At 48.0% G+C, this 17339-nt stretch overlaps 5 protein-coding genes across 5 annotated transcripts; 3 read left to right on the top strand and 2 right to left on the bottom strand.

The window, feature by feature from the left end:
* Positions 1-32: 32 nt before the first annotated feature.
* Positions 33-2788, top strand: BHQ10_007922 (uncharacterized protein; the record flags this gene model as incomplete). The annotated part of the gene is made up of 5 exons (XM_040880671.1): positions 33-172; positions 234-891; positions 951-1316; positions 1369-1711; positions 2097-2788. The coding sequence occupies 5 exons, from the start codon at positions 33-35 to the stop codon at positions 2786-2788; spliced, it is 2199 nt and encodes a 732-aa protein (XP_040736425.1).
* Positions 2789-3687: 899 nt separating this feature from the next.
* BHQ10_007923 (uncharacterized protein) lies at positions 3688-5550 on the top strand (the record flags this gene model as incomplete). Its single annotated transcript, XM_040880672.1, has 1 exon — positions 3688-5550. The coding sequence occupies one exon, from the start codon at positions 3688-3690 to the stop codon at positions 5548-5550; it is 1863 nt and encodes a 620-aa protein (XP_040736426.1).
* Positions 5551-6108: 558 nt separating this feature from the next.
* BHQ10_007924 (uncharacterized protein) lies at positions 6109-7033 on the bottom strand (the record flags this gene model as incomplete). Its single annotated transcript, XM_040880673.1, has 3 exons — positions 6109-6559; positions 6613-6788; positions 6989-7033. 3 exons carry the CDS (start codon positions 7031-7033, stop codon positions 6109-6111), a joined length of 672 nt encoding a protein of 223 aa, XP_040736427.1.
* A 1882-nt stretch (positions 7034-8915) lies between these two features.
* BHQ10_007925 (uncharacterized protein) lies at positions 8916-10986 on the bottom strand (the record flags this gene model as incomplete). The annotated part of the gene is made up of 3 exons (XM_040880674.1): positions 8916-9988; positions 10132-10500; positions 10554-10986. The coding sequence occupies 3 exons, from the start codon at positions 10984-10986 to the stop codon at positions 8916-8918; spliced, it is 1875 nt and encodes a 624-aa protein (XP_040736428.1).
* Positions 10987-12465: 1479 nt separating this feature from the next.
* Positions 12466-15356, top strand: BHQ10_007926 (uncharacterized protein; the record flags this gene model as incomplete). The annotated part of the gene is made up of 6 exons (XM_040880675.1): positions 12466-13635; positions 13715-14341; positions 14405-14523; positions 14574-14607; positions 14680-14833; positions 14899-15356. 6 exons carry the CDS (start codon positions 12466-12468, stop codon positions 15354-15356), a joined length of 2562 nt encoding a protein of 853 aa, XP_040736429.1.
* Between the last annotated feature and the right edge of the window lie 1983 nt (positions 15357-17339).

The following is a 17339-nucleotide window of genomic DNA, read 5'->3' on the forward strand; positions in this document are numbered from 1 at the left end:
TTGGAGTTCATCAATAGTCAAAGATATGCACAATGACAGGAAAGAAGATACGTCGAGTAGCAGTCATCGGCGCCGGCCCAGCAGGCGCAATTACAACCGATGCACTCGTTAAAGAGCAAGCATTCGATACGATTCGAGTCTTTGAGCGTCAGGATGTAGCTGGAGGGACATGGTGAGATCCATATACAAAATTCAAACTTCAACGACATCTAATTGCAAAATGGAGCATCTAGGGTACTGACTTCCGGTGATGATGAGCAACACCAATTCGGGATCCCGTCGCTGGAAGATCTAATCAACCTACGTGCTGATCTCAACGTCCCAATTCCACAGAATCTGACTGAAAAAAATGCCTTAATTGAGACGCCAGAAACGCAAGAAATCAACTCCCGCCAACTCCGCTTCACGGACACTGGCGCTCATGAACACCTTCACAGCAACTTACCACCTGAAATCATGAGCTTTTCTCAAGAACCAATTCCCGCAGTGCTCTCAGAGCGAACACGAACACAACACGGTCCTGATTCACCATTCAGACCGCGCGAGGTAATTAGGACATGGGTTGAGGACGTCTTTCGACGGAATGGGAACGATAAATTAATTCAGTTCGGGACATCGGTTGAACTGGCTGAATATATTGAGCCGAATCAGAACAACAACGAAGAAGGGGAATGGGTTCTGACACTCCGCAAATCTGTCCCAGGCCCTAGTGAAGGAAGGAAAAAGAATGTATGGTGGCAGGAACGATTCGATGCTGTTGTGGTTGCGACGGGACATTATTATCTCCCTTTCATGCCTAAGATTCCAGGCATAGTGGAGTTCGATAGGAAGTATCCCAGCAAGATCAGACATAGCAAGTATTACCGCGGTACAAAGGATTATATCGGAAAGGTCAGTCTGCCTTCCTGCCTAGGTAATATGTACCAGACTTGAGCTGATGATATATGCAGAGAGTCATCGTTGTAGGAGGCTCAGTCTCCGCATTCGACGCCCTACACGATATCCGCGAAGTCTCAAAACTGCCAATCATCTCGTCATTACGAAACCCCTCCCCTCTCTTCGGCACGATCCCCTTTTCGCATCCTAATATCGAGAAAAAACCACATATAACAAGCTTTGACTCTACAACAAATACGATCGCATTCGCAGATGGCTCTACCTTAAAAGGAGAAGAGATTGATATAATCCTCTTTGCAACTGGGTACGATTTCAGTTTTCCTTTTTTGCCGGGTCTCAAAAACGTGCATAAGAGGGTGCCGAGGTTGTATCAGCATATTTTCAGCATTGAGAATTCTACTTTGGCGTTTGTAGGGATGGTAAGATCTTTTCCTGGCTAGTCTAAAGAGAGTCAAGCTGATATTGGGACAGATTACAGGAGGATTTGGAATTCGCTTCTTTGAATGGCAAGCCGTCACCACAGCACGCGTACTAGCTGGAAGAGCTCAGCTCCCTGACCGGCATGCAATGGAGAAATGGGAGCAAGCGCGACTGGCGCGACGAGGTGAAGGAGCGCCTTTTTGGACTCTCATACCTGAGTTTGAGGAGTGTTTTGAGGAGTTGAGAGCTTTGGCTGGAGAGCCGGCGGCTGGAACGCCGGGGCGTGTGCTCCCTAAATACGAGGAGGCGTGGGGAGAGGCGTTCTGGGGGTTGATTCGGAGGAGGAAGGAGTGGTGGAAGAGAGCGGCTCAGGAGGCTGGTCAGACATCGAGGAGTTCGTTGTGATAGTTGTACATTATCTTCATAGAACTAGAGTTGTAGATGGATGAGTAACACTAGAATTAAGGTGTCGGGCTGTCCGTCACAACATGGACGCTATAAGCCCTAAATTGTTGGCGCCTGGGAGCCAAAATGTTCGTCCCGGTAACAGAGCAAACCCCGTTCCCGGGGCTCCCTCCGGCATCACCCATCCTTAGAACATAATCCCGATTCGATGTACAGTGGGCCTCACGATGTTTACTCATCTTAATTAAAAACTATTTGAACTTTATTGATTTCTGTATTTCTGCTGGCGGGGTACATATTTAGATGATCCCTCCAGGTTTCCGAGGTCGCTCTGCCAGAGAATACATATCGTCCCCTGCGCTCTACCCTCACAGCACAACTCAACGCCTACACAACGGTGAAAAACGACACAATGGCCACCCGACCAGTAATCGAATACTACTTCTCCTTCATTTCCCTCTGGTCCTACATCGGCAGCAAGCACTTCCACCAGCTTGCCAAAAACCACGATGCGCAAATCATCTACAAGCCTATCGACATAATGCACACATTTTCTGTGTCGGGCGGCCTCCCCGTCAAACAGCGTTCAACACAACGCCAGGCTTACCGTTTACTGGAGATGAAGCGATGGTGTCAGATCCGTGGTATCCCTATTGTGCCGCACCCGAAATATTACCCTGCAAACCCATCGCTGGCGCATAGAGTGTTTCTCGCGGGTATTGAGGAACTGGGTCACGATCACGAAGCAATCCAGAAATTCGCGCAAATAGGATTGCAGACTGTCTGGGCTGATGAAGGCGATATCGCGGATCCAGCAACTATAGTGCGCATTGCGTCGGAGGCCGGGTTGGATGGAGAGCGGTTGCTGCAACGTGCGCAGACCGAGGAGTCATTGGTTGAAAAGGAAGTTGGGCTTGTGCGCGAGATTGATGCGCGCAGGTATTTTGGGGCCCCTGTCTATGTGTATCGAGACGAGCCGTTTTGGGGGCAGGATCGGTTGGAGATGTTGGATGAGGTGATTAAGAGTGGGAGGGAAGCCCTGCCTTTGCCTGAGAACCTGGATTAATTTCTGCCAAGTTGGGTGGAAGAAATTAGGGCTTCTGGTTGACGCCCAAGTTATTTGTGCCTCAGGCTGCCTACTTCGCTGACTTGACGGTGAATACGTCGCAATGAAATAACAGATTAATATGTATGCATCCTCGTATGTAAATATTCACCGGAACATCGGGGCTATGTCTCTTTCATAAACCTGACAAGTGCTTGTAACACATCCCTGTATTAGAGTCAGTAGAGTACGTGACTAAGACCAAGCGGTATGCAAGGTCTTCCCATTTTTGAGAAAAGCACGCAAGCCAGGGCAAACATTCGACTATCAGGAGAGTGTACTAGTAAGCTGTTAATGGAGGGGAACAGCCAACTGAAACACGAAATGGCTAAATAACATCGAGCTAGCGAAGTTTACTAGCAGTACATAGTTCGTATCAAATCAGCCGATAAGCAGGGTTATTCAGCCCTTGACAGTTGTCGATGACTGATTGATCACAAAGTCTGCTGTTGTGTAGATATACTGTAGTAGTCGCAAATCAAGGACATTAAAATAAGTCAGATCGGATAGTATCCTTTTTTGCAAGAATAACTTACTTACAGTATGTATTAGAACATGGGAAGTGCCAGTCGTGTGTCATCATCTCCAGCAGAAGAGCTTATCACGGGACCCGCTTCCGGGCTTGATCTGTTGGGTTATCTTCCATCATGACTTGTGCAGTCCGCCTGATCGCCCTACCTCATTGTGTCTTCATCTGTTGATTATTTTCTGTCTTGTCCATCCTACATTCACATCAATAATTGACTTTGTCCTCCAGTCGCACATTCATCGCGGCTGGGAGGTAGTGCACTTCCAATAAGATAGACGTTTACACTGACGTTCATTGACGTTCACTTATCGTTATCAATCAATCTACCAAGATGGCATTCCGATCTCCAACCCACGCCCCTCCTCGTCGACAGCCATCCTATTCTACAACCCTCGAGATCGATACTCATGCTTCTCAACACCAACAGCAAGTAGATGACGACGCGAAAGAATGGATTCTTTTCTCTCCCTCCCAAGCCGCGTCCACTACCACCCGCACGCGGAGCGACTCCACCGAACGAACCGCACGTACCGCAGGTGTCTCGCGACTGAGCGACTTTGGCTCCTTCAATGCAGCCACTCATCTAGAATCGGGTGACAGCGCGTCTGTTGATGCATTGGATGAAGAAGCGACGGAACTGGACAGTTTAGACGATGGTCTACGTGATTTTCGGGATGCCAACGAGCCCGACAGCAGTGCTTACCCCGTGCTACCCACTCACGACGGATTAGGGTCTTTCCATGCCTCGGGACAACAGGTCCAAGAACAGTTATGGCGATACGAGCAATTCAACCCTCGCCGTTCAGCGGACGCAGCCCCTACGCGTCGCTCAAGTCTACAGAATCATCTGGCGACGGTAGACGAGCTAGAATCGCTCGCCGATCGCGAGCGATGGCAACGGATTGAGAAATGGAGAACAGAACAGAGCCGGATATTGCGTCAAGAGATTGAGCGTGAGACAAGACGGCGCCAACGACGCAGCAGTCGCGGAAGTGTTGGGACTGCCCCTCGCAGGGCAGGTAATGACGTTCTTGGTAGTATTTCCGAGACCAAGGCAATGGAAACATCGAGCGTGTCTTCAGATACGGCTTCCTCGCCGGGAGATTCGACCAAGGAATCGATCTGGCGTCGAATAACGCGGAAGGTGATTCGTGATTTGATGGGCATTGACGATTCCATACTCTCTGTTATTTTGGGAGAGTCACTGGTCGATGATATCCATTTGACTTCATACGTTGACGAAGAATCGCATCCTGATATTCGTGAAATGCAAGAAGCTATTCGCGATGTGCCAATAACGGCCGCATCAGACGATGATGCTTGGAAGGAACGTCTACTTCAACGCATTGCGCGCGAGCTTGGTGTTCTTGTTCACCAGATTTGGGAGCATCCAGGAGCGTTCAGTACATATCTACGCTCGGACGACCCAACCGAATTTTATGCTGGCATGCCAGTGACAAATTCACAACCATCAATACAACCATTTTCGAGGTCGGATGCATCCGCGCCGCGGACAACGCCAGAAGATAGCAATGTTTTTTCCATATCTTCACCACAGTTCAATCCAACCCTACAACAAGACCCAGCTACGGCTGAACATGTTGCTGAATGGGGCATTGACGACGTCGAGATCGGCGCAGGCACACAATCACAAACCAAGAACCCACAAGAACCATCGACGATTCCAGTCGCTACCCAGGAATACGAATACTGGGAGCAAGACCTCGATGTCACAATGATCTTTCGCTACCTCAAGAACCGCTTCCGCCGAGGCGACAACAAAGCGAACAACACAAACACCGCCGCATCGACAACCCGTTCCACAACCACATACAACGAACAAGACGCCTCCAACCGCGCAGCCGTCATCCGCCAACACCACCCTCTCGTAGCGCGGGCCCATGCCCGGACTCAAGCCCGCCAACTCGGTCTACGCGCTCAGATGCGTGCAGCGGGAATTTCAACACCTACATCCCCTATCTCCCGTCATCATCATCATCAAGTAAACCGCTTCCGCCGCCCCAGCTCTAGTTGCGCTAGCCAGAGTACGAAGGTATCCGCTAAACGCACTCATACGGGGCTAGGGAGCAGTTCCAGTCGTCACTACTGGGATATAGGCGGCAGTGTCGGTAGTGGCAGCGCAGCTGTATCTGTTGGTGGACCAGCTGGTGTCGGTGCATGGGGTGAAGCCTAGTCTCCCCCCTCTCCCCTCTTTCCTCCCTCTTCTCTCTTCTCAACTGATCACACTCTACATACACATACACACATATACACACATACGGTTATGGTATTTGACTTACGACGGACATGATTTAGCGGCGTTTCGAGATTGATTTCTTCTACACATTTAGGGTTGATGGGAGCGATGTGACATAAACTTCTGGAAACGGGGATACATACACATATTTGATTTTTTTTTGGCAGGGGTAGTTACGGGCCGGTTTGACATTGGCATATGGGATATGGTTTTGTATACTTTTTGATAATGGGCATTTTCTCTCATACTCGCAAATGTAATTACATAGAACGTAACTCCAGATACAGTGTCTATACTCTTGAGAGACGGATATAATCCAAGGTTGATTGCATTCATGATACATACAAGACTAGCAGATTGCTAGTATCCTGCCGAATATCTGAAGACCTCATGACTCCATAAAATCACAAATGGGTAAAAGTTGAACATGAAACATTAATCAATTCCTGACGCTAATTTATAGGTTTTTTAAGTTGGTATGAAAATGCACGACATCTAAGCCTGGGAAACATTCTCATAAGCCTCAGGGAAACGCTTAATGTTCTGCTCAACGGAGCCATGGTGACGCAAGAACTGGACATAGGCACCATCGATCTTGACACGACCCTCCTGGCGGAGACGGACGTACTCCTCGCGACGCAGGGGAGTGAAACCCCAGTTCTTGGAGACGATGATCTTTTGGCGACCGGGGAACTTGTACATGGAGCGGCGGAGGGCCTCGACGGCGAGGTGACGGTTGGCGTCACGGGTGCGGACAGAGAGCAAGATCTGGCCAATGTTCACGCGGGCAACGGAGCCGTTGGGCTTACCGAAGGCACCACGCATACCGGTTTGGAGACGATCGGCTCCGGCACAGGACAACATCTTGTTGATACGGACGACGTGGAAGGGGTGGGCGCGGACACGGAGATGGAAACCTTCCTTTCCAGCGGACTTCACGAGGTACCTTCACACATCATTAGCGGACATTCGAACCTTTTCCCGAATCAAGAGACATACTTGTTGGCGCAAATACGGGCGGCTTCGAGAGCCTCGGAGGACAGCTGCTCGTACTCGTTGGAGACCATGTGCACGCAGGTAGGGAAGTCGTCGACATTGGCCTTCTTACGTCCAAGATCGAAGATACGGATCTTTGGGTCGGGGACACCACGGTTGAAGCGGGACTTGGGGTAAGGCTACAATTAACATGTTAGTCCTTATCCTGAAATTTCCATAAAATCGATCAAAATTCGCAAAATCTCCGTAATCAGGGCGATAAACGTCTGCTGGTAGTCGTGATGTCGTCGCTGGCGTTGTCGCTCGCCAAAAGTCGAATAACGCCCCCACAAAGTTGTTCCACGCTCAAAATTCATCGCGAAAAAAAGTTCCAACGCACCTTGTTCTTGCAGTAGCGGTAGCAACGGGCAGGACGACGGGCCATCTTGAATGCGAGTTTTTCAAATAACTGCACTTCCTGCGAACTTGTTGATAGTGATAATTTGGTTGTTGAGTTGGCGATGGACAGGAGGTCAAGAAGTAGGAAGGGATCCTGAAGGCGGCTCGCTATTCTTGCCAGGTTTGATTTCAAAGCAGCGGGCGCTAGTGGATTTTTGTGGCAAAACCCTAAGCCCTAACTACTTCCGGACGGCCAATCTGGTTGAAGCGTTGTTGTTATCAAGCAGGGTTACAGTGTGACTGACTATGAGTCATTCGCAGTCATTTAAGTACGAGATGATCTTTTTAAAATGAATTATCAATTCTGTTCTTTGATACCGGGCTACTCGTTGCTTCAGGATCGTTCTTTCAGAACATGATGGACGACGATCACGTGAGACTTTGCCGAAAGATTATCGCTTACTAATCGGCGACTTATGATATCATCGGATAATCATTGAGCCGATGACTTCACCTCACTCTGTCACTTTGTGAACAATATCGAGTCACGTCAAGGAACATTATGAGAAGGCAACTTGATGAGTGGCAATTTACAATGTGCCCCCCCCCCCCCCCCCCCATATCTCTGATCCCACACACGTCGGGCGATACGGAACCTCATCAGGATTATTGTTCCTCTTCACAGCCTACAGCACCGAGATTCTTCACCATAGAAATCCTGCAAATACCACGGATCCTGCTCATCGGCCTCATTTGTATATGCGCCAGGCCTGGGTCAGGGGCTGCGTTACAGGAACCGCCGTCAGTTCCATGGTATAAGTCCCAGTCACTGTCACAGGTCGTATACGACACGATGAGGTTTGTATAGGTACCGTTGTACTATGGCAGAAGTTTCTCCAATGTTGGCACGAACATAGCTTCTATATTTTCTATATAATTGTCCTTTGCGCTGAAGGTATGGGACAACGCAGTATTAGGACTATCGTCCGTACTATATGCCCTCCGTTCTCCGTACCCACCCAACCCACCAGTCTGACGCTTCATATAAAGTCGCAATCGCCTCCAAGGAAACCTTCAGGTCGTCGTACTAAGTACTCAATGGAGCTACGCACAATGATATGGCCGCGTATATAGCATCAAGATGGACTATTTGTCTTGACACTAATGATAATTCGATAAATTATCCTCCTCCTCCTCCACTGCGTAGTGCTCGAAGAGGTCGTTGCTTGAGGTGGGCTGGCGAGGCTTGCTGGCCGTTCGTGCGCACGACTTGAGCTTCGAGTAGTTGGTCTGCTACTAGACCAGATTTATGTGTTGTGCGAGGATATCTGTCGCCTTGAGTGAAACACCAATACACCGACGCTCTAATTTCGATTAGATATAAGAAGTCAGACAGGAGTAAATACTTAACTAGGTGACTATACGAACCGTAATTTCCACTACTGACTGAGTCTCATGAAGTGATTTAACTCCCCTGAGAATGCGAGTTTTGTTCCAAGCAATTTCACTGCAGTTCTCTAATATGTACGCATTTCAGGTATTGCAATGACCTCAGCTGTGAGGGCTCAATCAAATGTCATTTGCTTATTGGGACGGACACACTGTTCGCGATCAAATTTATTTGAAGTTGCACTAGATTTATATTAACTATTATATCTCTGCGAATCTAATCTAGAGCGGTCTCCTTCTAATCGATCTAGTCATCTACTATATAAGATGGCACTTGTTACGAAGCTGGACTGCATGACACTTGGACAGTAAGGCCTACTATGGGATTAGAAAACAGAAGTCAGGTCATAATAGAAAAAATATACTATTATTTTATCAGAGATAAGGGTATATGAAACCCCGTGATATGATTAGATAGGAAAGACTATTATTATTGTTTGAAACTATCCAGAAAGTGCTCACGATGATGCAGGTACGACTTAAGGATTTGGATTCGCGGACTTGCAACTAATACAATCTGGATCCGGATTGTTATACCACACTCTTTCACTGGATCCAGAAGCCACAAGCTCCTTGTCTACTTGAGGCTCTAACTCCAGAACGATGATTTCATTGTCCTCTCTCAGCCATGCTCCAGGTATGTATTGACTCTGTGCTGGCCCTACCGTCCAATACTTCCCAAGGTTGTATCCATTGACATACAGGACACCCTTGATTCCACCGCTGATACTAAGAAACGTATCAGCTGCAGCAGTTCCAGCAACCCTGCCGTCTAGTTTGAAATTGCCTTTGTACCAGACTGGCGTACTGTTGGCACTGACTGTAATCATTGGTAGATGATTAGTACCCTTACCGATCAAGCCCTGGGGTGGTGTTGGTACGGAATATGACTGTATGGTCCAGGGTGAGACAAGATTTGATCCAATGTACACATCGCCGATTATTCCCTTCCGTTGATCTAATAGCGGTGACGAATAGTCCACCCGGCCCTGGTTCTCGACTAAAAGCTCGAGAACATCTCCACCTACGATTTGTATCGTAACGTTCTGTGGAGGGTTATATGTTGCGTCAATCACACCTCGCTTGTTCCCATTAACATAAACGAGGACACGGTCGCGAGGACCATCACCGGGGTGTAGTTGGCCAGATATGTTCACCCCATAAGGTGCCTGGTAACGGTACAAGATGTAACCGTAAGATTGCCCAAGCTGCTCCATGTTGATCGGACTATCAGATTTGATTGTCCCCGAAGATTCCTCTAGCAGAGTGGCCACCGGCCTCAATGGCACGTCAGATATATTAGACATTGGCAAGGTTTGCACAATATTTGGCGTCTTGCCCGTGTAGTTCGCGATTGCAGACCTTAGTTCCCAGTATAACTCGCGAGGGCGGCCACTTTCGTCTAAAGGGGCACCATAATCGTAGCTAGTCGTGACAGCCTCGAGTTGGCCAAAATTGAGGCCACCATTACTGAAAGCAAAGTTTGTTCCACCGTGAAACATATACAAGGAGAAACTGGAGGCTTGGTTCAATATCCATGATGCCCCTGCGACTATGGCCGAATTATTGTAGCCAATACCGCTCACGGTTGGGTAGAGAGAGTTAGAACCCCACGTCGTTAGCCATTTCGCTAATTCCTTTTGGTTAACTGGCTGTTTTTGAATGGGGCATGATATGGATATTCATGATACTCACAATAGTATTCACCGTCGAGGCTAGGCCCCATTTCTGTCGGATCACTGATGGAATTCTTCCTCGTGGCAAAGCCCTGGTAAGGATCGCCGTCGATTTCAGCGAGGACACCATGGACGGGACCGTTGGGAAACTGGGTCTGAGATCCGCCATCGTTCGTATATTGTAGCAGATTGAAATGCTTGGCAATAAGAGCTGAAAGTGCTGCTGTATAGGCGTGGTCGCTACCATACTGGCCGTACTCATTTTCAACTTGTGCTAGCAAAATAGGTCCACCCTGTGAGACCTGGTATTTAAATATTTGCTGAGATAAATTACCGAAATAGTAGTCTGAATGCTCAAGGAACTGAGGGTTATTCGATCGAACAGTCACTATTTCTGCGTTTAGTACAATCGGCCTGACATTTTAGAAGCAACGTAGCTACAATTTTGAATTTGGCTCAACCACGCAGGCATCCCTCCCCAGTCACGTTCTCCGCAGATGTAACCACCCGGACGGAGCACCGCTTGCAATCCAGCATCTTGTACAGCCTGGTACCAAGCGGCGATATCGTTCATACCACGAATCCCATCCCAGTCCCAGACTCCAGGAGATGGCTCCAATTCATTCCAGAAAATATAGGAGAAGATGGTATTTAGCCCCATAGCTTTAGCGTGCTCTAAGCGATCACGCCAATACTCCCGCGGTACTCGCTGTGGATCAATCTGACCCCCTATCATCTGGTAAGGCCTTCCATGCAGATAGAAAGAGGTGTTAGAGTAACCGAACGTGGAGTTACCGACATTGCTGGCCCAGGGTATTCCTAAACATAGTGTGGGCATAATAGCTAGGCTGACAATGCGATGAGATTGCACCATTATTGGTATTGAATTGCAGGAAATGATGCTCAGATATGAGGAGTACTACAGAATTGAAATGAAACACGAGAATAGGCAGGCTCGGAACTCTGCGAGTGACTGATACGTTATATCTCACCAATATAGCCAAAAAATACCTAGGAACATCTGTAGCTGCTGTATCAAAATTAGTGATTTTGGTATACATTTCCCCGCCAAATGCTTCGGAAGTGATAGCGGATAAAATTCTGTTGCGTCTTGGAACTTAACGAGGACAGGAATATTCTCCGCTATCACTTCCGGATCATTTCGCACGGGGTATGCACCGTAATTAAGCGATATAGTGCATGAGATGATTTGGATCGACAGAGCTTGCCCTCCAACCTATAACCCAATGAGGGTTTGCCCGAGTGGCTCGAAGTGATTAATCGTTCCGTCGCGTACTACAACATAGCCAATAACCATCCACTCGGTAAAGGATACGCTTGGAAATCAGCCGGAAAGATAAATTATCCTGGTAAAAGTGAGTGGCTGTTGGGGGGAGAGACCGGTACGCCTTTTGCAGCCTTTCTCGCAGACCTCAAGCTCCTCATCCGTACCAATGTCGTAGATTTCTTCAGGTAACCCTAACCAGGTCCCAGCGCAATGAGCCAATATGGTTAGCCAATAGGGTAATTCCCAGCTCTTAAACCCCATGCTGCCAAATACAATCTCTTCGACGGTCAATTGGCTTACAAGAAAGTAATTTGGGCATCCATCCTGCGACATCGATCCCCCCGTTGTAACCAACATCGTGAACTGGTGTACTTGGGGAGTTTGAAACCGGGCTGGTTTCGTTTAGATGTTGGAGGAAATAGCTGATGTTCCCATCTATTCATCATAAATTCAAAGCTGGCAATCATTAGAGTCTTCGAATTAGCAAAAATAAGGTACAACCTGTTGAAGACTGGGGCTGATAAGAACCACTAATGTGAACATGGTGTTTTCCTCCAATCCCGCAATGACAGTTTCCATTTTGCCGGCTAAAAGAATTCAAATATGTATTATTAGACTAATATTAAGAAGCTTAGATTTCGAAGTCCCTCACTCTGAACCAACGACTTCGACTAGCACGGAAATTGCTCCCCCGCACTCCACAAACTCCCTCAGAAATTTTCCTGGTGTGGAGCAAAAAACGGGGTATCTAAACAAGACCTTAGTATGGCTAACACGACTTTCACCAGACGCAATTGGATCTTCAACTGCCAAATTATGGATCGCAACTCTTATTACTCGTGCACACAACTCCCCGCGATGGATTGTAGCCTATTGGATGCTGCTGTCCAGAGATTGAGCGAGCATTGTCGGTCGTTATTTAGGAACTACTAACCGACGTTGCACGTCGGTAGCTTTGCAGCTTTTATGGCCGATCGAAGTACTAGGTATATATCTTGTGGCTTTGTACCTTCTCCCGCAGCATTTGAAGTAGTCAACCCTCTCCGAAGGCTAACAATTCTATCGATGGCTATCCGCTCTTTGACATGGCATGCCTCGGCCTGCCTTTTGCTGCCAATGGCTTTTGCGCAGTCTGTAAATGTTCCCAACTCTGCTGACTTCCCTCTTCGTATTTGGCAGACCAGTCCAGCCGTGAATTGGAACGATTCGTTTCTGATCGGAAATGGGCGCGTCGGCGCCGTTGTGCCTGGTAGTGCACAAGTTGATACTATGCACTTTAATGAAAACTCATTATGGTCTGGGGGTCCCCTGCAAAGGGTGAATCCGTCTGCTGCGTCCCAAATGTCCAATATCCAGTCTTATATTCAGCGAGGCATCACAGAGGATCCCTCGTCGATTGAGGATGCCGCAAATCTCGTGAGCTTTGCCTATGCAAGCACACCAGTTTCCACCCAACATTACGACCCGTTACTGGACTTTACTGTTTCCATGAGCCACGGAAGCAATATTGGTCACTATGAGCGCTGGTTAGATCTTGGAGATAGTACTACCGGCGTATACTACACTGTCGATGGTGTTGCCTACGAACGGGAGTTGTTAGCCAGCCAACCTGCTGACTTGATCGCCATACGAATTGCGGCAAACCAGTCCGGTGCTGTATCCTTCAATATTCATCTTGATCGACTGGGATCTTCGCTCAACCGATGGGAGGATTACACGGAACCAGTTGGAGGTGACACGACAGTTCTGGGAGGCGGCAGTGGAGGATTGAACCCTATCACTTTCGCTGCTGGCGCGCGAGTTGTAGCCTCTGGGGGAACGGTTAAGACTCTGGGCGACTATGTTATTTGCACCAATGCCACCGAGGCATACATTTATTTCCAAGCCTGGACCGACTACAGAAAGAAAGATCCCAAGGCTGCGGTCTTGAGCGATCTGGCTGCTGTTTCGCAGCCTTACAGTGTTATCCGAGCTGCACATGTCAAGGACTATCAATCTTTTGCCAATCGCACCTCGCTGAATCTGGGTACATCTTCGGCCGCCCAAAAGAAGATGTCGACCGCTGACAGAATGACGGCCATGCAAAATGGGTCGTTTGATCCTGAAATGGCATCGCTGTATTTTGAGTTTGGAAGGTATCTTCTCATCTCAACCTCGCGAGCCACGGAAAAGGCACTGCCGCCAAATCTCCAGGGAATCTGGAATAGTGACTTTGACCCTATGTGGGGATGCAAGGTGTGTGATATTACTACCTCTTTCCCTGGACAGGGAGACCTCCAAAAAGACAAATTAGTTCAGAGCTAACAAAGCGCAGTACACGACGGACATCAATCTTCAGATGAATTATTGGCCATCACTTGTAACCAATCTTGCAGACCTGACGGCTCCTCTCTTCAATATAATCAACACCATGCGGGAAACCGGTGCGGAAACAGCTAGATTGATGTATAACAAGACTGGTATTGTAGGCCATCATAACACAGATATGTGGGGCGATACAGCTCCTCAAGATAACTACGTGAGCGCGACTTTCTGGCCAAACGGACTGACATGGACTGCTGCTTGGATTTACGAGCAGTATCGGTACACGGGTGATAAGGCTTTCCTAAAACAGAATTATGAGACGCTGACTGACTTGCTGGAATTCTACTTTGGATTCCTCACTGAATACAACGGATGGAAGGTCACCAATCCATCTCTATCGCCTGAAAACGAGTACTTTCTGCCAAACACAGAGACTTGGGAGGCGTTAAGTCTTGGTCCCACAATCGACAACTCTTTGATATGGGAATTGTGCGGAAACGTGATCGAGGCGAGCCAAGAATTGGGTCTCAAGAACTCCGAGTACTTGAAGCAAGTCCAGGAGCTGCGTGATCAGCTTCCGCCGCTAATGATCAGCTATTTTGGTGGTATCCAGGAATGGATCGAAGATTATAACGAGGTACGTTCGACGACGCCGTACTTTTTTTCAGTGTCAGTTTACATTATCTGATCAGATGTATAGACTCAACCCGGTATGCGGCATTTCTCACCCGTCTATGCACTGTATCCGGGTGCCCAGATAACATCAGCGAACCTCACCACGTTCGAGGGAGCTAAGGCAACTCTCATGAGGCGGCTAAAGTAAGCGACTTGAATCAAAAGAAAGCTCGTGAATACTAACAATGTGAAAGCAATGGTGGTGGTGATACTGGCTGGAGCCGTGCAGTAAGTTCATCGCCTATGCCAGTATAGATAATCAAGTGATCAAGATGTTTAGCTGATGGTTGAATGAAATAGTGGTCTATCTCGCTTGCTGCCCGTTCGTTCCTGCCAGACCAGGTACATGATAGCCTTCTCCAGCAACTGACGGTTTATACCTACCCTACCTCTTTTATGGATACCGGTCCACCAGCACCTTTCCAAATTGATGGTAACCTTGGGGCTCCAGCAGGTAATCGAGTGGTCCATTCCTGTTAGGTCCAGAAATGCAGCGGCTAATATTTCCGTTTAAAATAGGAGTGGCAGAGGCATTAATACAAAGCCACGAACTGGTTTCAGTCACCACCACAGGTCGAAGCCAGTCATTTTCCAGTGCATCAAGTGCGAAAAGCGGTACCCAGCTCACACCTACTTACCTAGGCTATCCGGGAGACAAGATTACTCTGCTCCGCCTTCTGCCTGCCCTGCCGTCTGAGTGGGCGGCAAACGGTGGTGGTTTTGCCAAAGGGCTCCTTGCTCGAAGTGGGTTTGAAGTCGACGTAGCCTGGGATGATAAAGGAGCTTTGACGAGCGCCAATATTACATCCATATTGGGGAATTCCGTGTGGGTTACTGTGGGCACTGAACCTCTTGGGTCTGATGGGCCCACGGGCAATATCACAGGAAGCAATATTCGTGAGGCAAGTGTAGGCTCCGGGCGGTTTTTGCTTCTCAACACGAAGCGGGGCAAGACGTACACTGTAGAATTGGCATAGGATGGGTGTAAAAGCGGCGAGGGGGTGAGCATTACAACGGAACAGGAAGGCCTTCGCGCATCGGGGAAAATCAGGTACGTAGGTACCGGACAGCAACGATGACCCATTGGCAGCGGCTATTACTTGAACCATTATCCTAATGCTAGCCAGCACCAACTTTGACAATGTAATAAACTACCAAACCGTCCTCGCTGAAGGATCTGTTGTCCACACGCCAACACTCACTGAAACTCATACGTGTTCCAATCACTTAATGACGGAAACAACAGCTCCAGCGTGGTGACCCAAGCCGAACTGACAACTTCTTGCGCAAGGCGATATATGGGCCGCTATTCTCTACAATGATCTTAGTACCGTTGATGATATTGCAGAGTTGGTCAAGAACAGTACGCCTGCGGAGTATGATAAGTATGCGTCTTTTATCACGTCTTTCGGTCACTCGCAGGCACAGAATATGATGCTTATTTTGAGTGATCTTGAGTATACAAAATTCCTTTATAGTACTACAAATCCATCAAAGCATGCAGATATCATCAACAAACCCGTGTATCACCAGTCCCTTTTATCACACATCGTGATGATAAAGTGGCTCTTCAGCAGTAAACATAATCAAAACATTTAGTTGGTATTGCACGTGGCTAGTCCCAACTCTCAAGCATCGTCTCCTCTTCCTTCAACCCCGTATATCTCACAATATCTCTCCACACCATCAACTTCTTCTCCTCATTTAGTGGAAAAAGAAGCTGGAACATGAGCACCTGAATGAAAAAGGGGCTGCTCCGGGCTGTGTTAGTGGGGACGCTGCCCGGATCAACGCTGAGAATGGAGACGGTGGAAAGGGCGGGGCCGGCGGAGAGGTGCCCTTGGAGTTCCCCGTTAGTAGGCGTTAGTGGCCTTATCAATGGGGATAAAGGAACAACGGTAACATGCAGACGAAATGTGCGAGAGCAAACGTACATTATCATAATAAAACAGAGCTTGGAAGCCCCATATCGTCGCATTCCACTCGTTCACGATAGATCTTCTTTATATGAATTCTAAGTCCTCTTCACAATTGGATCGGTGCTTTCGTGTCGGATTGTCTTCCATTTCTTATTTTTTAAAAGGGGCCGCATTCTGCCTCAATGAGGGGCTAGTATACAGTACTATTTAGTCACTGTACTTGTCACATACATTTACCTGGGGGGAGTCACTCATGGGCCTTGCTTCCAAGCACTACTATCCGACCTATCTCACGATCTATACTTTGTAGTAGGAATAAAACAAGCAACCAATTACCAAGATACTTAGCCATAAACATCGTAGCAAACCCCTTTTCTGTGAATATTTGGGTGTTCATCTCGTGGTACCCAAAGTTCATGATAAGAGCGCGAATGGACGGAATCTCGCCTGCTGCGATTTATGCATTGATGCTGGTTGCTGCGCCACGGACGCTGCTCAGATCTAAGGGCTCAAAAGATATTGTGTGGAAGGCTTGTGTACTGGCGCTCGGTTGTTGTTGAGGGTCTAGATGAGGGTGTAGGAGTGATGAGGCGTCGCGTACGGTGTCGATAGCGTGGTATGACGAGAGCTCTGGCGACGAGCGAATGCGAGATGCAATGGCGCTTCCAATACCACCATTGGCCCTTGTAAGAGCAATGGTACGGTATTTCAAGATGGTTCGTTGAACGATACCACAGATATGCAGAGGATAGAGCAAGAATAGGGATGAGAGATTTGCTGCGGCGTTAGCGGTGGATCACTTGACTGTCCGGGTCCTTTCCATTCTTGCGAGACAGGGAGACTGCCTTGTCAATTAATTCGTTCATCCTTCTCGTGGATTAAGAACAATTCTATAGACCAGTGCGTGTAGCCAGAATCAATAACATATATATCTATAATCTTATGCGGTGGCCTCCTTCCTGGTCTTTAGAACGACAAACGTATTCTCGAGAAATAAAACTGTAATTAGAATCATTATCAGTCTTGATTAGGACGGTAAAA

This window comes from Talaromyces amestolkiae (genome assembly GCF_001896365.1).
Source record: "Talaromyces amestolkiae strain CIB chromosome Unknown scaffold17.1, whole genome shotgun sequence".
NCBI classification, from domain to species: Eukaryota; Fungi; Ascomycota; class Eurotiomycetes; order Eurotiales; family Trichocomaceae; genus Talaromyces; species Talaromyces amestolkiae.